Here is a 22,133-nt window from a genome sequence, read left to right as displayed (position 1 = left end):
CAGTAGGTGGGTTTTTATCGGGAGGGGATGGTGGGCATCACAGTGTGTGTGAGAGAGAAAAGGGGGAGTCGTGCCCCCCCCCACCCCCCTTCACACACACACACACACACACACACACACACACACACACACACACACACACACACACACACACACACACTCACTCACCAGCAGCCTCTGTGTGCGAGCGCGGATAAGACAATTACGCCATCGGAAGATAATTATATAACTCTGTCTCTTAACAACTGGCTGCGAACGGTTCATACCCAAAATAGTTTGATTGACAGGCTCTCTATATAAGAGGAGGGACGTGGGTGCCTCAGTCACTTTTGTGCACTACGTCCTGCGGACTGTTGATGCAGTGAACCAGACTGTGGATGCAAGTGGACTTTACCCTTTTTACGCACGAGGTGTGCAGGAGATACCCCTTATCTTTCATTTAATCATCGGCTTTTTATTCTTATTTCATTTTTTTGCACGTTCTCTTGTTTGTCGGATATCTGATTGATTTGCAAAATAAAGACTGCATTCGTCAGGTAAGTTACGCGGCACCGATTTCTCGTTGAACTTTTCTGTGTGTGGAGAGATATGATACGAGAGGAGTTTAGTTCAGCACTTTAAGTCATTTATTACCTGATGACTGACAACACTTTTCAGAGCAATTAAGCAATTACGGGCAGTAAAACAGAATCTGCATGTAGCGCATTGTTGCTGAACAGCTGGATTTGTTTGTTCTTCCATTCTGTCTTTATTTTAAATATTCACTAAGAAGATCAAGTGGAAAAGAAAGGAATACGTTTGAGATGGATCAATTATGTAAAAAAATTTTTTTTAAAAAAGACAGAGGGACATGAAAAGTAATGAAAAAAACATTCCTGTTTTTTTTAAAGGAGATATGATACTCAGGAGAAGTCTCTTCTTGCTGCTCTTATCTTGTAATTTCCTCCACGCATTACCTCAAGGTAAGTGGAAAACTTGTAAATGATTCTATACTGACTAATAATAAAATAGATAATTATTGACTATATTTGTATTATTAATATTGCAACTAAATGCTGGATCCCCCACTAACTTCAGGTGCTTCAGGACGTTTCAGTGAAGTTTTTTAAATCCCCTAAATATTTTACAATTTTTTTTTCCATTTGCCCTTGTTCTCTGTATTTTATTGAAAGAACAATAGAGCTTATCGACCCGAATTATTTTTGGCCCTGAAGTAAATGTCTATTTTCATTTCCTCTTGTTTGATTTTTAGATGGTGAGCAGGAGGACGAGACATCATTCGACTTGTTTGAAATCACCCACATCACTCGCAAGACACTGGGGGCCAAACAGTTTCGGGGCCAAAACTCAGATGCCCCAGCGTATCGCTTCATTCGCTTTGATCACCTGCCCCCAGTGAGCGAACCCATATTAAAACAAATACTACGTCAGATTCAAAACAATGAGGGCTTTGTGTTTGTGGCCAGCATGCGTCAAGACCGCACCTCACGGGGCACCCTGATTGGTTTGGAGGGCCCGGATGGCCGCCGGCAGTTTGAGATTGTGTCCAATGGACGGGCCAACACTCTGGACCTGGTGTACTGGGTGGACGGCTCTCAAAATGTGGTTTCCTTCGAGGATGTGGACTTGTCTGACTCCCAGTGGAAGAATATCACGCTTCATGTTCATGGGGAAAATGCAAACCTATTTGTGGGCTGTAGCCTGATAGACAGCTTCATCCTGGACGAGCCTTTCTACGAGCACCTGACGGCTGAGGGGAGCCGCATGTATGTTGCAAAGGGATCCATTCGGGAGAACCACTTCAGGGTAAGACTGAGACTGTGCATTATGGGTAGGACAGAAATGTACCAGGATCTGGAAAGTTTTACCTTCAGTCCCTTTGTGAGTTTAATGGCCCTGCAATATATTGTCACCTCTGATCATTTACAAGAAAATGTGGTCTTAGCGAAGCTACAAAAGTTAATTTTTAACAACAGTTTCCAGAATTAGAGAAGAGCATACTCCCTCTTCAAAGTGTGGTAGAGTGGCTCAGTGTTTCCCTGGTCTTCCTGTGAGGAGAGGACACATTTAGACACTAAATTGCCCCTTGTGTGTAAACTTGAGTGTGACGAGGTCAGGAGTGAAAGTTTTTGTCTGATTCCTAATGCATGCTTGAATAGGAGTATAGAGTATGAAATATGCCAAAGTATGTAATCAACACATATTCTTTTACCCATCAGGGCCTTCTGCAGAATGTGCGTTTTATCTTCGACACCACGGTGGAAGACATCCTGCTCAGCAAAGACTGCGAGGTCCCTAAACAAGGTAGGGAGTGAGTTATTTTGTGATCGTCTTAAAGGTGTTTAAGCAAGCATTCTCCCAAAGGCTCCTGCCATACGCAAGCAGTAGGAACCATTTATACATGTGTGATTTTGTTAAGCCAAACAATGAGTCAAAATAATTATGTTTTCTAACTGTTCAAGCCCCAATACCTTGCAGATGTGATTGGGAAACTATTTCAAATGAAATCCTCCAAAGCATTATATCTGTGCTTTGTTAAGTTTCAACCAGCAACTTTCCAGACCAAACTATTTAGCATTGTCAGTATAATTTAGCTTTTTGGTTGTTTTTTTTTTTTTCTTCGAGTGGGTAAGGAAACTTGCTGAATTGATATGTGGCAGGATGTCCTCCCATAACTTCACATTTACGGAAACAGCAGTGTCGATGCAGGGGCTTACGGTCGAGCAGTGTGTTTGAACAAAAGGAGATACAGATGCTTAAATTTATTTCCATTGGCAGTGGGCTCTGGATAATGTCTTAGGAAAAAAAAAGAGAAAAGAGAAAGTGAATGCTATACTGCAGAGTTGGGATCTTCCACTTCGAGCTGCCCAAACAAACAAACACACAAGTCATGAATTGACTAATTGGGTTGCTTTTCTCAGCTGAAGCTTTGCTCCCATGAGCAATGGTACCTTGTGATCCTCTGCAGGACTTACACGAAGAAAGACAGCAATTAAAAAGATACAGATATCTGAGTAAATATGCCCATCATCATCCTTTACAAACCTAAAGGGTCACCAGTTCTGGAAACAGTGTCTTTAGTTCACTGTGACGACACCAATTTATTTGTGTTTTTTTTGTGCGTGACAGAGGTGTTTCCAAGCATTTCCGTTTCCACAAGCAAATGTTAAAGTGTTAAATTCCAGATGAATTTATTTCTTTAACAGATGTAACTGGATATTTTCTGCATGCTGGATGGTACCAGTCAAGCTTCTTTCCTGACAGCACTTCTACTGCCAAAAGGCACCCACACAACCCACGCTTATAAAAACTGTCATGTTGGACATTAACGAGCAGTATTAAAACTACCCAAACCTTTTGCTCTTTTTTAAAATAATCTCTTCTATCTGCTTTGAGAAAATACGGAAATGTCTGTCAGGGAAAAGGAGAATGTTTAAACGTTTTTACAGACGAGCTTGTGTGTGTTCACACGCACACACAGTTTGAAGCCCTCCGGAGATTTGAATGAATTCAGCAGACTGAAAGGGAAAGAAAACACAACACTCGTTACAGTGGGACATCATTGAGCCATTTGGACAACTGGTTGTTTTAGAGTTCCTTTAGTTTACTATTAATCTTCACATTTACATAACATGATCCAAACCAGTTGCAGGTATGTGCTTTGCTTTGGCCGAGTTACAGGAGAGCTTTGATATGTATCTTGTGTGTTTGTTGTTTGGCATCACACATTCATAAGCTCATCATCATATCACAGAAGGTTATTGGTCTTAGATACAAACCAGGGAGATAAACTGATGGAGTGTAAAGGATAGATACCCCCGATTACATATGGTGTAATTCAAACTCCACCCTACAAAACGTGCTCTTTCCTGCTATGTGATTTGCATGTTGACCGTCTATGTTGTATGAAAATCGCAGCTGGCAGACTCTTACTTACTCTGGGCTCAGACAGGAGTTCCTGCTTCAGATTTTTAGATTGTGCAAAGAAGACTCAACATTTAGCCCTTCATTCAACTATGTGGTTTAAGATAGCATTCCTTTTCACATAACGCACTAGAGGGAAAAGGTTTCTGGTGTTAGTCATGAATAATAAATACTGTGACTCCAGGGATTTTTCCACACTTTGGATTCTAGTGTGCTGACATCTAGACGAGGGTCTCTTTAGCACCTGTGCTACGGACCCAATGTAAGGACAACACCATGCGCTTCAAAGGCTGCTTGTAAATCCATGTGTGGTCACTCTGGTTTGTTAAGTTCATATTAGAAGTATCCGCATATCTAATAGGTTGTAGAGATTTATGCTGACGGTGCGGTTTCAAATCGCTCTAGGAAGACCCTGTTTTCTGCCATACCTTACCCTCCAATTCTCCCAGAGCTAAACCGGCTGTAATCTCATCGTGTGAAGTTTTAACATCGCCATTTCACACTTAAATTTGTCAAATCAAACAAACACAATGACTGCGCATCTGTTTTTTGGTACACAATAAACATTGTAATCACTTTATTGATGTGAACTTTTTGCCGGCTGCAGGAAAACAGGAAATCACGGTTTCCTGATCAGAGTCCTTGTGTTTTACATTACATTTCATTGAGCTGACGCTTTTCTCCAAAGCGACTTACAGAAAGTGCACTCAACCATGAGTACAAACTCAGAACAATAAGAAAGTAAAATTTCTTCAACAAAGCAAAAGTACAAAGTGCTATCAGTAAGTGCCAGTAAGTGCTACTAAAGTGTATCTACTTTATGTATTCAAGATATAGTCAGAAAGGATGTTTTTATTTTGCGGGGAAAAATGTAGAGACTTTGTGCTGTCCTGATGTCAATGGGGAGCTCATTCCACCATTGAGGAGCCAGGACAGCAAACAGTTGTGACTTTGTTGAGTGTTTAGCTCGCAGTGACGAACCTAGAAGCCGATTGGCAGAAGCCAAGCGGAGCGAACGACCTGGGGTGTATGGTTTTACCATGTCCTGGATGTGGATTGGTTTTAATCATCATATCTCTTGAATATGTTCTCCATCACTGTGTTGTTTGTTCATTTGCTTGCTTGCTCATTCACCTTGATGTATCTTTTTTTTGCCCCTCCAGATGATGCCAACATTGTGAGTGAGAGCACAGAAATCCTGGATGTGAGTCCCTCGATCACTACGAACATTATCGGTCAGCAGACGCTCGATGCAGGCTCAGATATGTGTGAGCGCTCCTGCGAGGAACTCAGCACCATGTTCCAGGAGCTCAAAGGCCTGCGAGTTGTCGTTAGCAACCTTATTGATGGCCTGCAAAAAGTGGTAAGTAGTAGAAGTGACATAGTGCAGTATTGTGTTTGTTTGAGACAAGCTACTGCCTGTTTTGCCGTACTTTTCAGGCCAATTTTCAGTGATGAATGTGGAGTTGTCTGCTTTTGTGTGAGGGAAGAAATTCAATACTCGGCGTGTAAAATGTTTGAATTATGTTACTAGGTTACCTACGTTGGTCTGAAATCAAACAGTAAGTTGCTTCAGGACTGTTTATAAAGTCGCCTGTGATGAACCCGTTTGACTCTATGCTATCTGTGGCAGCGTGAGTCAGACAGATTTTATGACATGTTACATGTGGATATAGGAAGTGTTCCCCTGGCAGCAATGGGGTCCAGTCTAATGTCTGGCTGTGTTTAAACAGCCCATGTGTTTCCTCTGGGAGCCTCCCAGCAATAAGAGTCTGGGCATGAACCTTGGGAAGAAAAAAAAAAACGTCTGGGATGAGAAGGGTCCCTGAGGCTCTTCCAGACCGAGTGGTGTCTAAGATTCTAGTGCTGCACACGGCTGCCTCCCTTTTCCAACGGGAGGATGTACACACACTCATACACACAAACCTTTGGCAGTATTCTGACAGCTCCCAAGTGTTCAGGAGTCCAGCCAGAGATCCTCTGCTCTCCAATTGGGTTGGAGTTTACAATGTGCATAACTAAGCATTTTGTTTTTTTCAATGGGCTATTTTCTTGGACGCATTGTGCATAAGCAGGGATGTAGTTAACCATTTGATAGTCATGAGAATCACATTTTGATACGAACATCTTACCGTTCATACAATGCAGTAGCTTTTTTGTGTAGATGTACTTTTAGGTCCACTTAAGTTTTCTCAGAGACTATTTTCTCTCATAAGATCTCATAATGATATGAAGGTTTCCACGTCAGAGCTGAACCGGAGAGGAACAGATGGGTACATGGAAACCTCATGGAAGTATTTCTCACATGTGCACTCCAACTAGAATCAGCTTGTCAGCAGGTGTATAGCTTCACGTGCTGCATGGAATGCAGTGTACCTTCATCATGAGTGTGACCTAATCATTTCTGACTGATCACCTTTCTGACTGCAAAACTGTCTGTTTTGTATGTTAAGACAGAGGAGAACACAGTCATGAAGGAGGCCCTTGGGAGGATGAAGAACACTAAAGAGAAAAACATGTGCTGGCAGGATGGTCGCCTATTTGACGATAAGGAAGACTGGGTTGTAGACAGCTGCACCAAATGTACCTGCCAGGTAGTGCCAAATCAAATGAAGATATAGACATATTTACTGTGGATGTCAATGACCCTGATACATGTCTAATGTACATTAATGGCAGGAGTCCAAGATTGTTTGTCACCAAATTACATGCCCTCCAGTGGCCTGTGCCATCCCATCATTTATCGATGGCGAATGCTGCCCCGTGTGTATGCGTAAGTAGTTGGAAACCTCCAATTATCTAATGCACCCAGCCAATAAACACAATTAAACACACACACACACACACACAGTTTTATGCACGTATGCTATTTTAAATTAATGGTTCAATATTAACTAAAACCAATACTCCAGTTGTATTAGATTTGATACCATGGGATTATTGTCAGTTTGTCTTTGTGAGCGACCCACATATTTATTGGTTAAAATACATCCAGAGTAGCTAATGTGGCTTTTTCAGATGAGGCCATGTGATTAGCAGGCTTACTTAAAGGATACAAACAGTGCAGTTATTCTTTGCTAGTTTATTATTCGGTTCTACGTGAGGATAAATAAGGAATAAATAGTTGACTTTGTGCTTTTACTTCTTTCAGCTCTAGACAGTGAGGATGGCTGGTCCCCCTGGTCAGAATGGACAGAGTGCACTGTCACCTGCGGGACAGGTACTCAACAGAGGGGTCGGTCATGTGATGCAACAAGTAACCCGTGCACCGGACCTTCGATCCAGACCCGCAAATGCAGCCTGAGCAAATGTGACAGCCGTGGTGAGGATTGTTTTGTTCATCAAATAAGTGACATTTAGTAGTAGCCTCCTGAGTGCCGTGATATTAACTTGATCAACAATGCATCTGTCATTGCCTCAACTACACAATGATATAAAACAAATAGCAGTATGACATATGGGATGGAGCTACATCATGGAGCTCTGGAAAAACTGAGTTAAATATGAGATCTCCCCAAAGTGCAAAAGACAGAGTTCATGCCTCCATGAATCTGTTGAAAACAGATCCATCTGGGTGAGGCTGAATCCCAGTGAGAAACAGTATCACATGGTCTGGTTGCAGGGTGTGCCCAGTCAAATTGAATTCCAAATAGAGACAGTGGTCCACAGTACAATGACTCACCACCTCGTGCCATGCAAAAAATATTAAATGGTAATGAATTTGATCATTAGACTTACTTTATATTCGGTGGAGACAGAAACTGATGAATTAGTTGTTTGCTAAATTGTGGGATAATCATGTGTTATTGCTTGCAGCTAATGTTACACTGCATTTGTGTGAGTGACTGAATCAGTCCAACCACTGGGGGATAGTTTACCCACAATGACATAAATACTGGCACAGGCATCTTCGAACATCTTTGAAAGAGTGCCAATCGTCGCCAGCATCACATAATGTTTACTTGTAGAAAATGTGGTCGCCATCTTTCTTTGCTTTTGCAAATTATACATGTCTGTAACTATTTCACTGGGTGGAAATCTGGAGGATAATACGTGACATGTGTTTTTGTGATCTCTCTGCCTCACATGTTTGATGTTTGATTCCCAGTTCGTCAGGATGGAGGTTGGAGTTTGTGGTCGCCGTGGTCCTCCTGCTCAGTGACCTGTGGAGAAGGACAGATCACCAGGATACGACATTGCAATGCTCCCGTGCCACAACTGGGGGGTAAAGACTGCGAGGGAAATGGGAGAGAAACGCAGCGCTGCACTGCCGAACCCTGTCCCAGTGAGTACCCTGTTGGGGCAACACTCAAATGCAGCATCTCCATTACAGCAGCATCCTCGTGGAATATACAGACTTTTTTGTGCCTCATGGCTTCCCTGAGGCAATATTCCCCATGTGTTTTGGACTGGCCTCCTGTCTGTCTTTCAGGAAATGTTGACTCAAATCAGCTCAGTATGTTTTCACTTGTAGTATTAAGTTCCAGGCTTCTGACTCTGGCTTCTTTTCAGATTTCTGACTTTAAATGCTTGAAACAAAGCGTTGGAATATGTGTGCAATTAAATTTTTGTCAAAAAATTAAGTTCTGAACATCTATCTCGGTATCTTTTTAGTTGATGGTGGTTGGGGTCCTTGGTCTCCATGGGCAACCTGTTCAACAACATGTGGAGGGGGAATCAAAAGTCGAGCGCGGGTTTGCAACAGCCCTCATCCTCAGTACGGTGGCAAGAATTGTATCGGGGAGGCCAACGACAGCGACAGCTGTAATAATAAAGTCTGTCCTATAGGTGAGCGCCAATCACTCTACATTGTGTTTTTATCCATGCAAGCGAAGCGCTATAGAGGTTCGTCAGTTGGCAAGTTGATTAGTTGGTTGGTCCACAAGTTTGGTCCAGACTAAAATTAAAAAAAAAAAAATACTGGATTTATTGCGATGAAATGTGTTCAAACATTCATAATTCCCAGATTGTGAATCTTACTATAACATAAGGTATACTTTGGTCTCCAAGCCACTGCGTCACACAACTCACTTGCCAGCATCACAATTCACAAGCACATAGTTCATATATACTGTAATAGATAAACTTATAGACTCATGCATGAACATGCTTAAATACACATGTTGACAATAGTTAAGAATAATACAATCATAAAAAAAAGTCACATCAAAAATAATATTTCCATCATCTTCAGCTGTTCTTTGCACTAAAACCAAATCTCAACATACAAAAGAAATAAAAAACAGTTTTTGTTAAACATTTTATACTTGAACATGAAATTCAGAGTCATGCCAGTACAAATTAAAGTGGAATAATCCTGAGACACAGCATCCAGATATATCCAGTGGTGTTAAAATATATTTCTCTTGTTTGTACCCATACTTGTCATCTAAATCCCTTGCAGATGGGTGTCTGTCTAACCCGTGCTTTGGGGGCGTGGATTGCAACAGCTCTCCAGATGGATCCTGGGAGTGTGGCCCATGCCCTGCTGGTTTCCGTGGAAACGGTACCCACTGTGAAGACATCAATGAGGTGAAAGTTCATGTTTTTCTTACGTGCATGAAAGAGACTGAGTATTTCAGACTTCATTTGTGTAATTATTTGACTGCATTTTGCTCATACTTTTCATATTCCCTCCTCCAGTGTGACATGGTGTCTGATGTTTGCTACAAACTAAATGGACTGCAGCGCTGCGTCAACACCGATCCAGGTTTCCACTGCCGGCCCTGTCCGAAGCGCTACAAGGGCACCCAGCCTTTCGGTATGGGTGTGGAGGCAGCCAAGAAGAACAAACAGGTGAGTTAAAGTTACTTGCATTGCCAATAACAAACCATTGATCGGATGCAATTCAAACAGAGGCAGCTTTTAAGTGGGAACAAAAAAGCAGTGAGGAAACCATGTGGGAATTTAGCGACCAGCTAAGTTTTAAAAAAAACAGTTGTAATGGATTGATCCAAGATTTGAATGATGGCAGCAGCAGCTTGTGTGACATATAAGCAGTCCTCATGCTGTCAGAGTGTTTACACAGTGTTGGAGGGGAGGCCAAATATATGAACCTGCCTCACGTTAACCCAGTGTTAGCAAGTAGAGGTAGAGGGAGGAGAGTTGGGCAACTCTTAACAACAGACATATGTTACACATCTCTGTTATATTCATTGTAAGATCAGAGGCAGACTGAAGCTGTATTTAATAGTAGTGTTGAATGGATCAGTGTTTCTCTTCAAGCAAAAAGATGTGGAGTTTTTTTTTTACTCTGGCTGTACCCACTAGAACTTTAAAACAGCTCAATATTTCCACTCCTGTCACGAGTGCTATATTGTTGCTGCGTCACAGGTAATACAACATGTAATTTGTGTCAATTTAGTTATTTGATTAGTACACATTTTTCTGCTCCCTTGAGATCACTGGATTCCCAGACTCCCTGGAAAACTGAAAAACGTGCCATGCTAGAGTGACCGGCCCTTCAATAACATCCCCCGTCGACCATTTTCCCTCTGGCCTCTGCAGCTGTTTGTGTTTGATATGATGCCCCAATTTCACTAATTGATTTGGGAAAAAGAGAATTGTCTCATCGCTGGCAATAAGGGGGCTCCATTTCACAGTTTTGATCAAAGGCCTGTTCTTACTGTCACTCTCTCCTCCATGAGCTCATGGAGTGGCATTCAAAATGCAGTTATGTTCATCCTCTGGTAATGAGTGGCAGCTGTGAATACCTTATGCTCAAACAGAGGAAACGGTGGGTTGTTGTGGGATGTATGAAGCATTAGGTGGGATTTCATCAAATCAACTGTGCCCAGAAGTGCCCGACATTTTGGCTTTGTCCAAATTCTACCCCATAACCCTTCGCTTTGATTTTGGAGAAGCCTTCAGTTTATAGTGGCCTTCCAAAGAGGAAGCTACAAGGTGTAGTGGTAAGATAACTGCTCTTAACTTTAACATGTTATCAGAAGCAGACAACAACAAAAGAAGCATAAAAAAACAACTTGGAGCATGGAGGAACATCTTTTTCTTCTTTTTCTGGCAGATCACATCCAGTACCTTTGATGTTGGATATGGTCGGTGAAAGAATCTTCTAATACAGTGACACCTGCTCTGTTTTTTCTTTAGGTCTGTGAGCCAGAGAACCCATGCAAAGACAAGACCCACAACTGTCACAAATATGCCGAATGTATCTACATCAGCCACTTCAGTGACCCGATGTACAAGTGTGAATGCAGGACTGGTTATGCAGGAGATGGCTTCATTTGTGGAGAAGACTCTGACTTGGATGGTTGGCCCAATCAGAATCTTGTGTGTGGTGCCAACGCCACATATCACTGCAAGAAGGTATTTCTTTGAAGCCTGTCACCCGATTTGAGTAAACCAATCAGAAGGGATGATAAACTATTGCCTGCTATTGTATTGCTATTGACTCTATAAACATGTCTCACTAATATCCCAGGATAATTGTGCAAGCCTTCCCAACTCTGGACAAGAAGACTTTGACAGGGACGGCCAAGGAGATGCTTGTGACAAGGATGATGACAACGATGGAATTCTAGATGAGAGGGTACAAGAGTTTTTAACACATGTTTTTCTGTCATGAGATTGATGACACTCCAAGAATTCCCTAACAACTATGCCTTTTCTGTCATAGGACAACTGTCCCCTCCTTTACAATCCGCGCCAGTTTGACTTTGACAAGGATGAAGTTGGCGACCGCTGTGACAACTGTCCCTATGAACACAACCCTGCTCAAATAGACACCGACCACAACGAAGAAGGGGACGCCTGCGCAGTGGACATTGACGGAGATGGTAAAAAAGCCTGAACAGATACATTATTTTATTCAGTCCTTCTAGGGCAGCTAGCTGTTACATTTAATATTAAATTCTCAAGAAACTGTCATTAACCTTTTCCCTCAGACATTATGAATGAGAGCGACAACTGCCCCTATGTGTACAACACTGATCAGAAGGACACTGACATGGATGGAGTTGGTGACCATTGTGACAACTGTCCATTGTTGCACAACCCTGACCAGGTGCCAAATCACAATGCATTTCATGACACATTCCCATGCACAGTGCAGGTACAGGAAGTGTTGAGCTCTGTCTGTATTTATCTAACAGAACGACGTAGACAATGACCTGGTTGGAGATCAGTGTGACAATAACCAGGACATTGATGAAGACGGCCATCAGAACAACCTGGATAACTGCCCCTACGTGGCCAATGCCAACCAGGCAGACCATGACAAGGATGGCAAAGGAGACGCATGTGACTATGATGATGATGATGATGGTATCCCCGACGACAAAGACAACTGCAGGCTGACACCCAATGCAGACCAGATTGACTCAGACGGTGAGAATTAAACATTTAAAAGGTTAAAAGGTTGCAGGATCTGGTGCGTGCCATGTACTTTTGTGTTTTTATCAAAGTCAAATGTAGCTGAACATTTTCAGACCAAAGTTACAAAGTTGCACTAGTATCGTGAAAGTTCATGAACTAAATAATCTCACCATGAGGTCCACTTAGTAGCTAAGGTTCCTCAGCAGTTTGTTTGGTTACAGAGTTTGAATTGTAGATGCTCATATCATCCATTTGTCTGAATAGTGAAAGGACTTCTTGTTTGTGTGGCCTTAAAATCTGAGATTCATTCTTCACTTTGAAAACAGCAGTTGACAAAATATACTCAACATTAATTAATTAATTCAAGTTACCATTGAATTACCAGAGTTCAGTACCACCATTAATCTCACATGACCAGTTTATGACACCTGCCGGCTCACAATAGACCGCTAGAGGCTTTAACAGTTTGGGGATTGATCATCTATATTTACGTTCATTACAATAGTTTATAGCCTCTCTACCAAGGACTCCATTAACTCATTACTCAGTAATGTTCACATTTAGCTTCAGGATACTGTCTCCCACATGTTTGCACGTCAGCAATTAGCTCTACTGCAGCAGGTGTGAAATATGGTGGCTGTGGAAAAAGTCGACGGCTGGATTGGCCCGAGTGATGTCATGATGCATGACTTCAGTTAGCCGCCCAGGAGGGCACACGCCCGGCCGTGAAGTTTTTATTACCTTTAGGCTTTGCTCGTGATTAATCCTACTGGTACTCAATTTAAGTAGGGTTACTTGGAGTTTGTACAGCTGTCTGTAACTGGCAACAGACCATGAAGGAGAGAGGCCCTGGACATTGAGGCTTTCACAGCTCGTCAGATAGTGTTTATTTGATAGGATCGTTTTAGCCCCTGTGCAATAACAAATATGATGACAACAAAGAAGCTAGCTACTTCCACCTGTGGCCGTCATTAGCCACTAGCGTCCGTTCCACTGTGAGCTCCTGGCCTGCAGTCTGGCTTTAATCGACTTCAGGCTACAGATGGTTACAAGTATCAATGGAAGTTGTCATATCATGAAAAGATGACTGTTTTGACTTTGTAGATTTGGCAAATATATTAAAGCAAATTTTCTGGGAGGAACTTTTATTTTCCCCATTCATTTTTGATATTATCTTTAAAGAGAGCCCCTGTACTCACTTTAGTGGGATTTTGTTTGTTCTCACCACAATAAAATGTAGCTAAATGATCTGATTTAAATAAGATCCAACCAATGTATTTATTTTTATTTTATTTTTCACAGCCGATGGAAGAGGGGACGCTTGCAAAGATGATTTTGACAATGACAATATCCCAGATATTTTTGATGTGTGTCCGGAGAACAATGCCATCAGTGTCACAGACTTCAGGAAGTTCCAGATGGTCCACTTGGATCCAAAGGGAACCACTCAAATTGATCCCAACTGGGTGGTCCGTCACCAGGGTAAAGAGCTGGTGCAGACTGCCAATTCTGATCCAGGCATTGCAGTAGGTCAGTAACACCCATTTTAGTTTACTCTCGAACTGTTTTAAATGAATTTCAATCATTTGAAACTTCATTTGATTGCACAGAGCCCTGAGATTTAGCACTACCTTTCTTTCACACCTTCACAGGTTTTGATGAGTTCAATGCTGTGGACTTCAGTGGAACAATGTACGTGAACACGGACAGAGATGATGACTATGCAGGCTTTGTGTTCGGCTACCAGTCGAGTGGGCGCTTTTATGTAGTGATGTGGAAGCAGATCACACAGACTTACTGGGAGGACAAGCCCTCCAAGGCCTTTGGCATCTCTGGCGTCTCCCTCAAAGTCGTGAACTCGACTACTGGCACTGGAGAAAACCTCAGGAATGCCTTGTGGCACACGGGCAACACTCCTGGACAGGTGGGCTGCAATTGAAATGTTATGTGATCTGTTTTAATGAATGAAGCAGTATCAAGTGTTGCGAACTATTTCATATAGGTGCGGACTCTGTGGCATGACCCCAAAAACATTGGTTGGAAGGATTACACAGCTTACAGGTGGCATCTCATCCACAGACCGAAGACTGGTTTTATAAGGTAATAAATGAAGCTTGTTGTTATTGTTTTGTGTCAATGACAGGTTGAGCTGCAACCCAGCTCCAAAGAGCTGCATTATTTTTGGTAATTGTATAATATCACTCATATTTCTCTTCTGCAGTTTTTCTGGAGTTCGTGTAGTGAGAGAGAGTGAAACTGTGCCTTAGTAAGCATTATTTATGTCTGTCCTGTAATTTTCAGGGTTGTGGTCTATGAAGGTAAACAAATCATGGCCGACTCAGGACCAGTTTATGACAAAACGTTTGCGGGAGGACGGCTAGGCTTGTTTGTCTTCTCGCAAGAGCTGGTGTTCTTTTCCGACCTCAAGTATGAATGCAGAGGTTAGTACAAACGCTTTGATCGCTATTAAGTTTCAACATTAAATGTGTCTGTGCTGTGATAGAAATAATGTGTCTGCATTACGGGATACCTTATAACTTTCTAAGTAGCATGTGAAAATAGATAATCAATCAAGCAAAGATTTTGATTAGAATATGTAGAAGTCAATGTAGAATTGTTTTCCATATGGAACTGTAGGATACTTATTGAGAAATGCACCGACAGCTTTTCAAAATCCTCTGTTTGTGCTCTGTTCACGACTCAGTTAATTCCATTGAGTTTGCTGGTGTATGAGTAGATCATAGATCACATGACACGATACAAGGATACACAATCATTTGCAGTTACGTAAGTTTTTAAATTAAAATATTATCAAGTGCTTGAAATAAATGCAGCGCAACTGCGATGAAGCAAATTTGGCATTATACATAAATGTAAACAATTATAAATATAGATGTTTAGGATTGACGTGTATGTGCATGTAATGTGGCAATGTATATGATCCACATATGTCAATGTGTACAAAGATCAGCATCTTTGAATTATGTGGTTAAAGTCTTTAAATCTTCAACGTCTTTTTCAAACCTCAGATGAGACGGAATTTCCAACTATGTTCATAAGGTAACGATAAGAGTCTTATGTGTTCTGTGTTGTTTGAAGCAAAAAAGGATTGTCACGCTATGTTTCGGCTTGTCAGCTTGCTCGTGTGCAATGCCCCAGATGCATTGCTAAAGACCTTGTGTTGATCCAAGGACTTCTGATCTTCTGTTGAGTGCTAAACACTGGAAAATGAGCCTGCAGCCTTCTCACAATCACAACCGGAGACACTGAAGACACGCTTTTTTCTGACGCACACAGTGCACATGTTGTCGCCGCACTCTGACCGCGTGAATCTTGAATGTCCTTGCTTTGATTATGAATGTAGCGGTAATGCAAGCTGTTTTCAAAATTTTTCCACAGATAACTGAATGAAGTCTGATAGAAGGAAAACCTCAGAGGGAGAAAGACAAGAATCTCTAAACATCACGTCATCGCTAAATCATTTCAAAGTAAATGAGCGTTTCCATACTTCTCCACGCTTTGCCTCGATCCATCCGATGGAGAGGAAACCATGGCTGATTTCAGTTTTCCTGTTGACTTTTACGTTCTTCGAGCTGGTAATGGAATAAAGTGATGAGTTATTTTTTGTGTTTTTTTTAAAGATTACCTAAATATACCTAGTGTACCTACATTTTAAAGGATTTATTGTACAACCACTTACATGCTGTATGCTTTCCTACCAGTCGTTTTTCATCTCTAATAATTTGGGATTAAAATGCTCATTCGTGGCTAATCATACAGTGTCTTACAAACATAAACTGTAACCAAAACATAAACATTTAGCCGTCAAGTTCCTTGCTATTTCTCCTCATCGTTTTCATCTTGAATGTGTTTTTGTTTTGTTTTATGGAGAACAAGTTAAAAAAGCCATTTTAGGAAATGCCAAAGATGTTTATACTAAGTCTGTATTATAATTCCTTTTTGTAAATTATTTATGCTCTGCTTGTTTTGTTTGTTTGCATTTTTTGCTAGAGTTTGTAAATAATTATTTATTTGTTTACACTGACAAAGCGCATAATTGTATATCACAAACATCAAGATAAACACATTATAGTAATGCAAGATTTTTTATGTTGACATGCATATCCTTAACTTGTTAGTTTTGATCTATTACACATAAACTGTAGCGTAAAGCTTTGGAAAGGATAAACATTAAATACACCACGTGTTTATGTGATCGTAGCTTCCAGAGGAAGTTAGTTCTGGTAGTATGTGTACGTTACAAAAAGCCACTGTTTGTTTTCTTTGCTGTCGAGACAGAGCCTCGCTGTCTACAAAGCGATCTAACACTTTTGTACACGTGGAGCATCTTTCAGTGCGATGCTTTACAAGGAGCTTATGGATGGTCGGTCACAAAAAAATGGGCTGCAAATTGGGCTACTGTCACTGTAGCACTATAGCTGATTCCTAATAGATCTAATGTTGTGTACCAAGCACTAAGTATATTTCACAGCAACAGCAGAGAGTGTGAGGTTTAGAAGGCAGTCATTGTTTGTGATGGAGTCGTGATGATCAAATACTGTAAAAACATTGTATACAAATTACTTTTTCAGTCATGTGTTAGTCGAGGGTATCACTTACGGATGTTGTGAAATGTAACAGTGTTGGTTAAAATGAAATCAGAGGATGGTCTAAAAAAACAAAGTGTGACTGTGACTGTATAGTGTGGGTCGAGGACGTGTGACTGTACGCCATGTTCTTCCGTGTTTGGTTTCCATCTTTTCCTTGGAGGTTTGCAATGCACAAAATGTAAATGTTTTTATACTTGTGTTGTTGGATTTACATTTTCTACAAACATTTGTCTAAGTTGGTTCCGTTTCATAAATAAATCTCTTGTATACCATGTTGGTGATTTTATACACGTTGGCTGAAAGTTATCCAATAATAATTACTGTCATATTGAAATAAAGCTGTTTAACAAATACGAATAGTATGAATTACGAGCTCAATACATTTTTAAGGGATAATTTGTATTTGTTATGTCAACAATTTCCATTAAAAAAAAAATCCAGGATTTGTGTTGCAGGCTCACAATACTTTTTGACCTCCGTATTTTGTATTTGACTCTAAGATCCAAACTAAAAATGTAACTACTGATGACATAAATCTTGTCTTTTTCTCTATTTCTAAAATAAATAAATCTTGTTAAGCAGCTGGCCTCTATCATTTAGCAAATATTATTCGAACAGAAGAACATTATGTATTTGTTTGGGACTACATTCAGTGGTGGGTTGATCCACATGTGGTGCTCTAGTTGTATTTAAGTTAGCAGGACGGTATTTTGTGTGGTCTAAAAATAAACCACAGCACCACATTCATAATGACAATGAGGTAACATGTCACCCATTACAACTGTGGCGGATTGATGTGTTTTAATAGTTTTTAGACAACGATGAAAGTCTATGGCACAGAAGAATACGTTCAGGCTGTGACTATGCATACAATACGTATTAACAGAATCAATGTATTGTTGTTTTTGGTCTTTTTTTAATAAAATTTGTTGACATAAAAAAAAGAATATCACCAGATGTAGGCTTTAAGTCCGATTCCAAAAATATCAAATTGCAGCTTCCATTTGTTCATCTTGAGAAAACATAACCGGTTTATGTATACTATTGTAAACTGTGTCGTTACGCAAACATACATGTGCAGTGACATTTCTCCATTATTGTAAGATGTGTTCTCTTTCATTAAAGTGAAAACATACTAATACTTCAACCAAAAGGTGTGCTCAAATCAAAGTAAATATGTGTGACATAAAAAGTAATCATTTAACTATTTATGTCATTTTCCAGATTTGCCCACATCTGTAACAGTTGGTGGACCCAAACGCAATACGACAGAATGGAGCGCAGAGCAGAGATTTATTCGGGCAGAACACATACAGGAAACAGACATAGAAGAGAGCAGGAACCTCGGGGTCGGGGAAAGAATACTATGGTCATGCCGGGGGGAGAAGTGCTGGAGGGTCTGACATAACATGGAGAACGATCTGGCAGTAAGTGTGCGTAAAGCTGGGACATTTTATACCAGAATCGGGCTCATATACCAGAGGGAGGGGCTTATATACCAGAGGGAGGGGCTTATATGCCAGAGGGAGGGGCTTATATGCCAGAGGGAGGGGCTTATATAGCAGAGGAGGGGCTTATATGCCAGAGGGAGGGGTTTATATACCGGAGGGAGTAGGCACAGCAGAGTCAACAGGTGAGAGTAATGAAAAACAGGATAGCATGTCATTTGGCAGTGCCAGAAATACAGAAGTGAGCGACGCAGGTTGCAGAGGAGGCCGGCAGAAGAGGGGATACAAGCCAGGGATGCAATAACCTTGGGGGCAGGAAAGGTACTGCAGTATTTGAAAGAAACAGGGTTGAATAGAAGAATTTAGGGCACCGAAGGTGACAGAGATCCCTTTGTATGTTAATTTATTTATATTTGAATTTATTTGATTATAATTTGTTTTTTTGGTTTTGTTTTTTTCTCCCGTTTTTTGTTTTTTTTTGGAGGGGAGGGGAGGAGGCGGGGAGGGGGGGTAAGTGGATATTTCTGGTCCACAAGTCAGGACAGTGGGTGGCGGTAATGCACTCTTTTGGATGCCAGCCGCCTAAAACCGAGAAAAGAAGAAAGAAAGGTGAGCGTGATGAAGCTGACAAGGTGGGTGTGACTAACAGGTGAAGAGCATAAGCTGATGGGGCGAATTGGACTACCAGGTGCTCTGAATGAGCTGATTAGGTGAGTGCAACAGAGTTAGCAGGTAAGCTACAGCTGACGAGGTCATACAGACGTGAGTGAGTGCAACAGAGTGAGCAAGTGAGAGTGATAGGCTACCTAAACTGTGACAATATATTGTCCTTTTAAAACGTCTATCTTGCATACCAAGTTTGTCTAATCTGTGTCTGGGATGGATTTATCTTGAACATTAACATGCAACAATAGATGAGTGAATATGAACAGTCAATAACCCGAGTCAGCCTCCCACCACTACGTGTCCAGTTCCTCAAATACTCTTGAAAAATAAAATAAAATGTGGGGAATTGCATTACCTCAGCAGAGGTCATTGTGATGATCTACAATTTTTTTTTTTTTTGCAGAATTGTATGGTAAGACAGAAAAATAGTTTGTGGTTTTGCAATAGACCATCTGTCTCACAGTGCGGGAACCAGGAAGTGAAGGGGTTACAGTAAATGATGGTAAGGCCAGGAAAGAAATGCGCTACTAAGGAAAATGGGGAAGTCAAAACCTTGCTCTCATAGCTCAGTGGCAGATTTGGGTTGAGGATCTTGGAATAGTCCACGTGGCACACACCAAAGATTGGCTATGTGGGTCTGGCACTAGTGGCTGGTTTCAAGCCCAGAGCACGTTCCAGGGTGGTTACTACAACTTTGCCAGAGTATGTCAACGTGTGACACAGTAAACCAGCATTTTCTGCTGAGGCTCGTATTTAGCAACCAGCAAACATTCTTAAAAGGATGAATAGTATCAAGCAAACTGGCTGCAATTAACTGAAATAGCAAGAAGGAAAGTTCACTTTCAGGAGTAATTTCTAACAAAAAGTATCACTGTCATTAGTTTGGAATGACACAATGATCAAGTCAAATATCAGATAGTTTGGTGCTCATGTATGCATTTATTTTGGAGGTAGGGATGTGGGGCTCGGCATCAGATGGTCATTTCTAACAGCACAGAGAGACACACAGAAACCTGAGGGCAGATGAGGAAGCCTCTTATTCAAATACAAATGTAGAAGGAGAACTGGTCTGGAGTGATGTTCTCCGTCAGTGCCGGAGGTGTGAAATACCAGCGTGTTTAAATAGACGCAATATCCTCGCTGACCTTTACTAACCTGCTGCTCGCTGTAGCATATTAATCAAGATATAAAGGTAAATGAAATGTAAAATGTTTCAAGTCAATGGAGTTTATATCACTGGATACATGACATTTCTGATGTATTATTAAAAATGACTTCAAAGCGACACTTTATTTCCAAGTTGGTACCTTTTTACAAATGCTAGATTTTCTTTTTTTTATGGTAAAAAGTGATGCATTTTGTTCAGCCTTTTAGACGGGTCCCTTTTCAAACCACAGGACACTTTATACAACTGCTTTCACAATGACCTTTTCACATCTGAAAGTCTAACCATGTACTTAAACTTCAGCCACTGCATCGACAGAAACATGTTTTTCATCAAAGAGCAATAGCAGCTATGACTCCCTGGAAGCATGTTTTTTTTTCTTTTTTTTCTTCTGCTTCCTGGAATCTAAGTAAAATCCGCAGTCAGCGTTCCCACTGGCTCCTTTAGTGAGTGGACCTATGCTGCTGCTGAACAAAGCAACTAAGGGTAAGTGTGCTAGCAAAGAAGTGGGTCTGTCATTTGAAATAAAGTAAGTCATTTACTTCAGGGCACGAGTTCCTCTAGTCATTGGAAAAATACCCATGGTCCTTCTCTCTGCCAACCTTGGGGGTGCAAACTCATTGCTCCCAGAAAACAGAGGTGCCAGAAGTGTTGGGCTTTAAGCAGGAGTCCTGCAGCACAGGGGCTCCAAGCTGTCTGCATGAAGCCAGCTCTTTGATATTGTGCATTTGAGATGCTTCACTTCAGATGCTTTAAATGACTGGCACTACATGATTGCTAAAAGGGTCAGGAACTAAGAAGTATGTTAAAGTTGAAACACAAAGGCTTTCCCATACGGTAGTAATTATATGTATGGATATTTACCCAAATCAGGATTTAAGAAGTGCACTCATCCTTGGGAAAATCAAATAGAAATGCAGTTTTCACAGAAAGTGGACAAGTATGATCCTCAAATGTCCATGGTGTCAGAGCAAGGCTTGTTTCCACTTAGGTCTTGATGGCACCGGTGTGAAACTGGGAACAGATGCATTTGGTCTCATTAAATCAGGTTGTGAAGTCTTGACCTAGCAGTAACCTTGCACAAAACAAAGCCAGACATAGCTGCATGATCTCTAAAGTTTGATTTATTGTACTTACTAAAATAAACTTGGATCAAATGTCATATCTCATATCTTTTGGAAAACAGAGGCAATCAAGATATCCCTTACTCGCCTTTTGCTTTGAGATAAATCACCTGTCTTTTGTTTTTAATATTATCCAAGAATGTGACTATTTCAACTTCTGAAAATAACTTGAAATGTGCTTCAATCCCTAGAAAATAGGAATGGTGAGCCAATCGGATGTGTCCTTGAGTAAGACACAGTCCCGTCCCCGCCTAATCCTACACACGCACTGAAGAAGTTGATTCTCCGAGTCACATGAAGGTCAAACTGAACCATTCTTAAATGAGAAAAAAAAAACTTCTGCAAATACAAATATTACTCTGTTTACTGGAACACTATCTATTTGAGATAGATGTGAAACGTTAGTGAATATAACAACTATGTTATAGTATGCTGTGATATTCATAATCCATATATATTGATATTTATACACATACAAAATTATGTTTATATACTTGATAAATGGTTTATAACACTAAAATATAATTGTAAGCATGTATAAAAATATGTTTATTTCTAATTTTCACAAATTTATCTACCTAATGACAACAAACATTTGAAAAGCCCTTATTACTGCTTGTGACAACTAGTTATAATCAGTGCATGGCGGTATATTATGTACTGTGTGTTAGTGACAAGACAGCAGAGGCCGTGCAGGCCGGCCTGACATCGACACGGTCGACGGCAGCGTCTGCTCTTTATGAGCAGGACTACAATGCAAAAAGCTCCCCTCCCTTCTTTCACCAGTGGAAACAAGTGATCACACCATATCCTGTTACAGCTGTGATGGTGGTTTCAGCCGTAGCGCTCTGCTGTAATGGAA

General features: G+C 40.9%; 1 protein-coding gene across 2 annotated transcripts; it reads left to right on the top strand.

The window, feature by feature from the left end:
• The first annotated feature begins 239 nt into the window (after positions 1-239).
• Positions 240-17,382, top strand: thbs2a (thrombospondin 2a). 2 transcript variants are annotated; one of them, XM_068567808.1, is made up of 23 exons: positions 240-536; positions 891-962; positions 1,253-1,806; positions 2,220-2,304; positions 5,088-5,287; positions 6,378-6,518; positions 6,604-6,697; positions 7,076-7,246; positions 8,033-8,209; positions 8,539-8,712; positions 9,329-9,456; positions 9,568-9,720; positions 11,032-11,250; positions 11,366-11,473; positions 11,561-11,720; positions 11,829-11,947; positions 12,036-12,270; positions 13,561-13,788; positions 13,911-14,182; positions 14,261-14,358; positions 14,560-14,699; positions 15,288-15,318; positions 15,658-17,382. In XM_068567808.1, the coding sequence occupies exons 2-23, from the start codon at positions 896-898 to the stop codon at positions 15,659-15,661; spliced, it is 3,558 nt and encodes a 1,185-aa protein (XP_068423909.1). In that variant the 5' UTR covers positions 240-536; positions 891-895; the 3' UTR covers positions 15,662-17,382. The 2 variants fall into 2 exon arrangements, with proteins under 2 accessions (XP_068423909.1, XP_068423910.1); XM_068567809.1 differs by lacking the exon at positions 15,288-15,318.
• The last annotated feature ends 4,751 nt before the right edge of the window (positions 17,383-22,133 follow it).

The sequence above is a fragment of the Clinocottus analis genome, unplaced genomic scaffold (assembly GCF_023055335.1).
Source record: "Clinocottus analis isolate CAN_PGR_092001 unplaced genomic scaffold, fCliAna1.0.p SCAF_8, whole genome shotgun sequence".
In the NCBI taxonomy this organism is placed as follows: Eukaryota; Metazoa; Chordata; class Actinopteri; order Perciformes; family Cottidae; genus Clinocottus; species Clinocottus analis.
The sequence above is the reverse complement of the archived record's forward strand: the minus strand, read 5'-3'. Positions and strand labels throughout refer to the sequence as shown.

Coding starts and splice junctions, on each gene's coding strand:
- thbs2a (XM_068567808.1), top strand. CDS start 896: ATGATACTCAGGAGAAGTCTCTTCTTGCTGCTCTTATCTTGTAATTTC. Junction 7,247..8,032: donor GAGCAAATGTGACAGCCGTG/GTGAGGATTGTT, acceptor TTTGATTCCCAG/TTCGTCAGGATGGAGGTTGG. Junction 9,721..11,031: donor CAGCCAAGAAGAACAAACAG/GTGAGTTAAAGT, acceptor TTTTTTCTTTAG/GTCTGTGAGCCAGAGAACCC.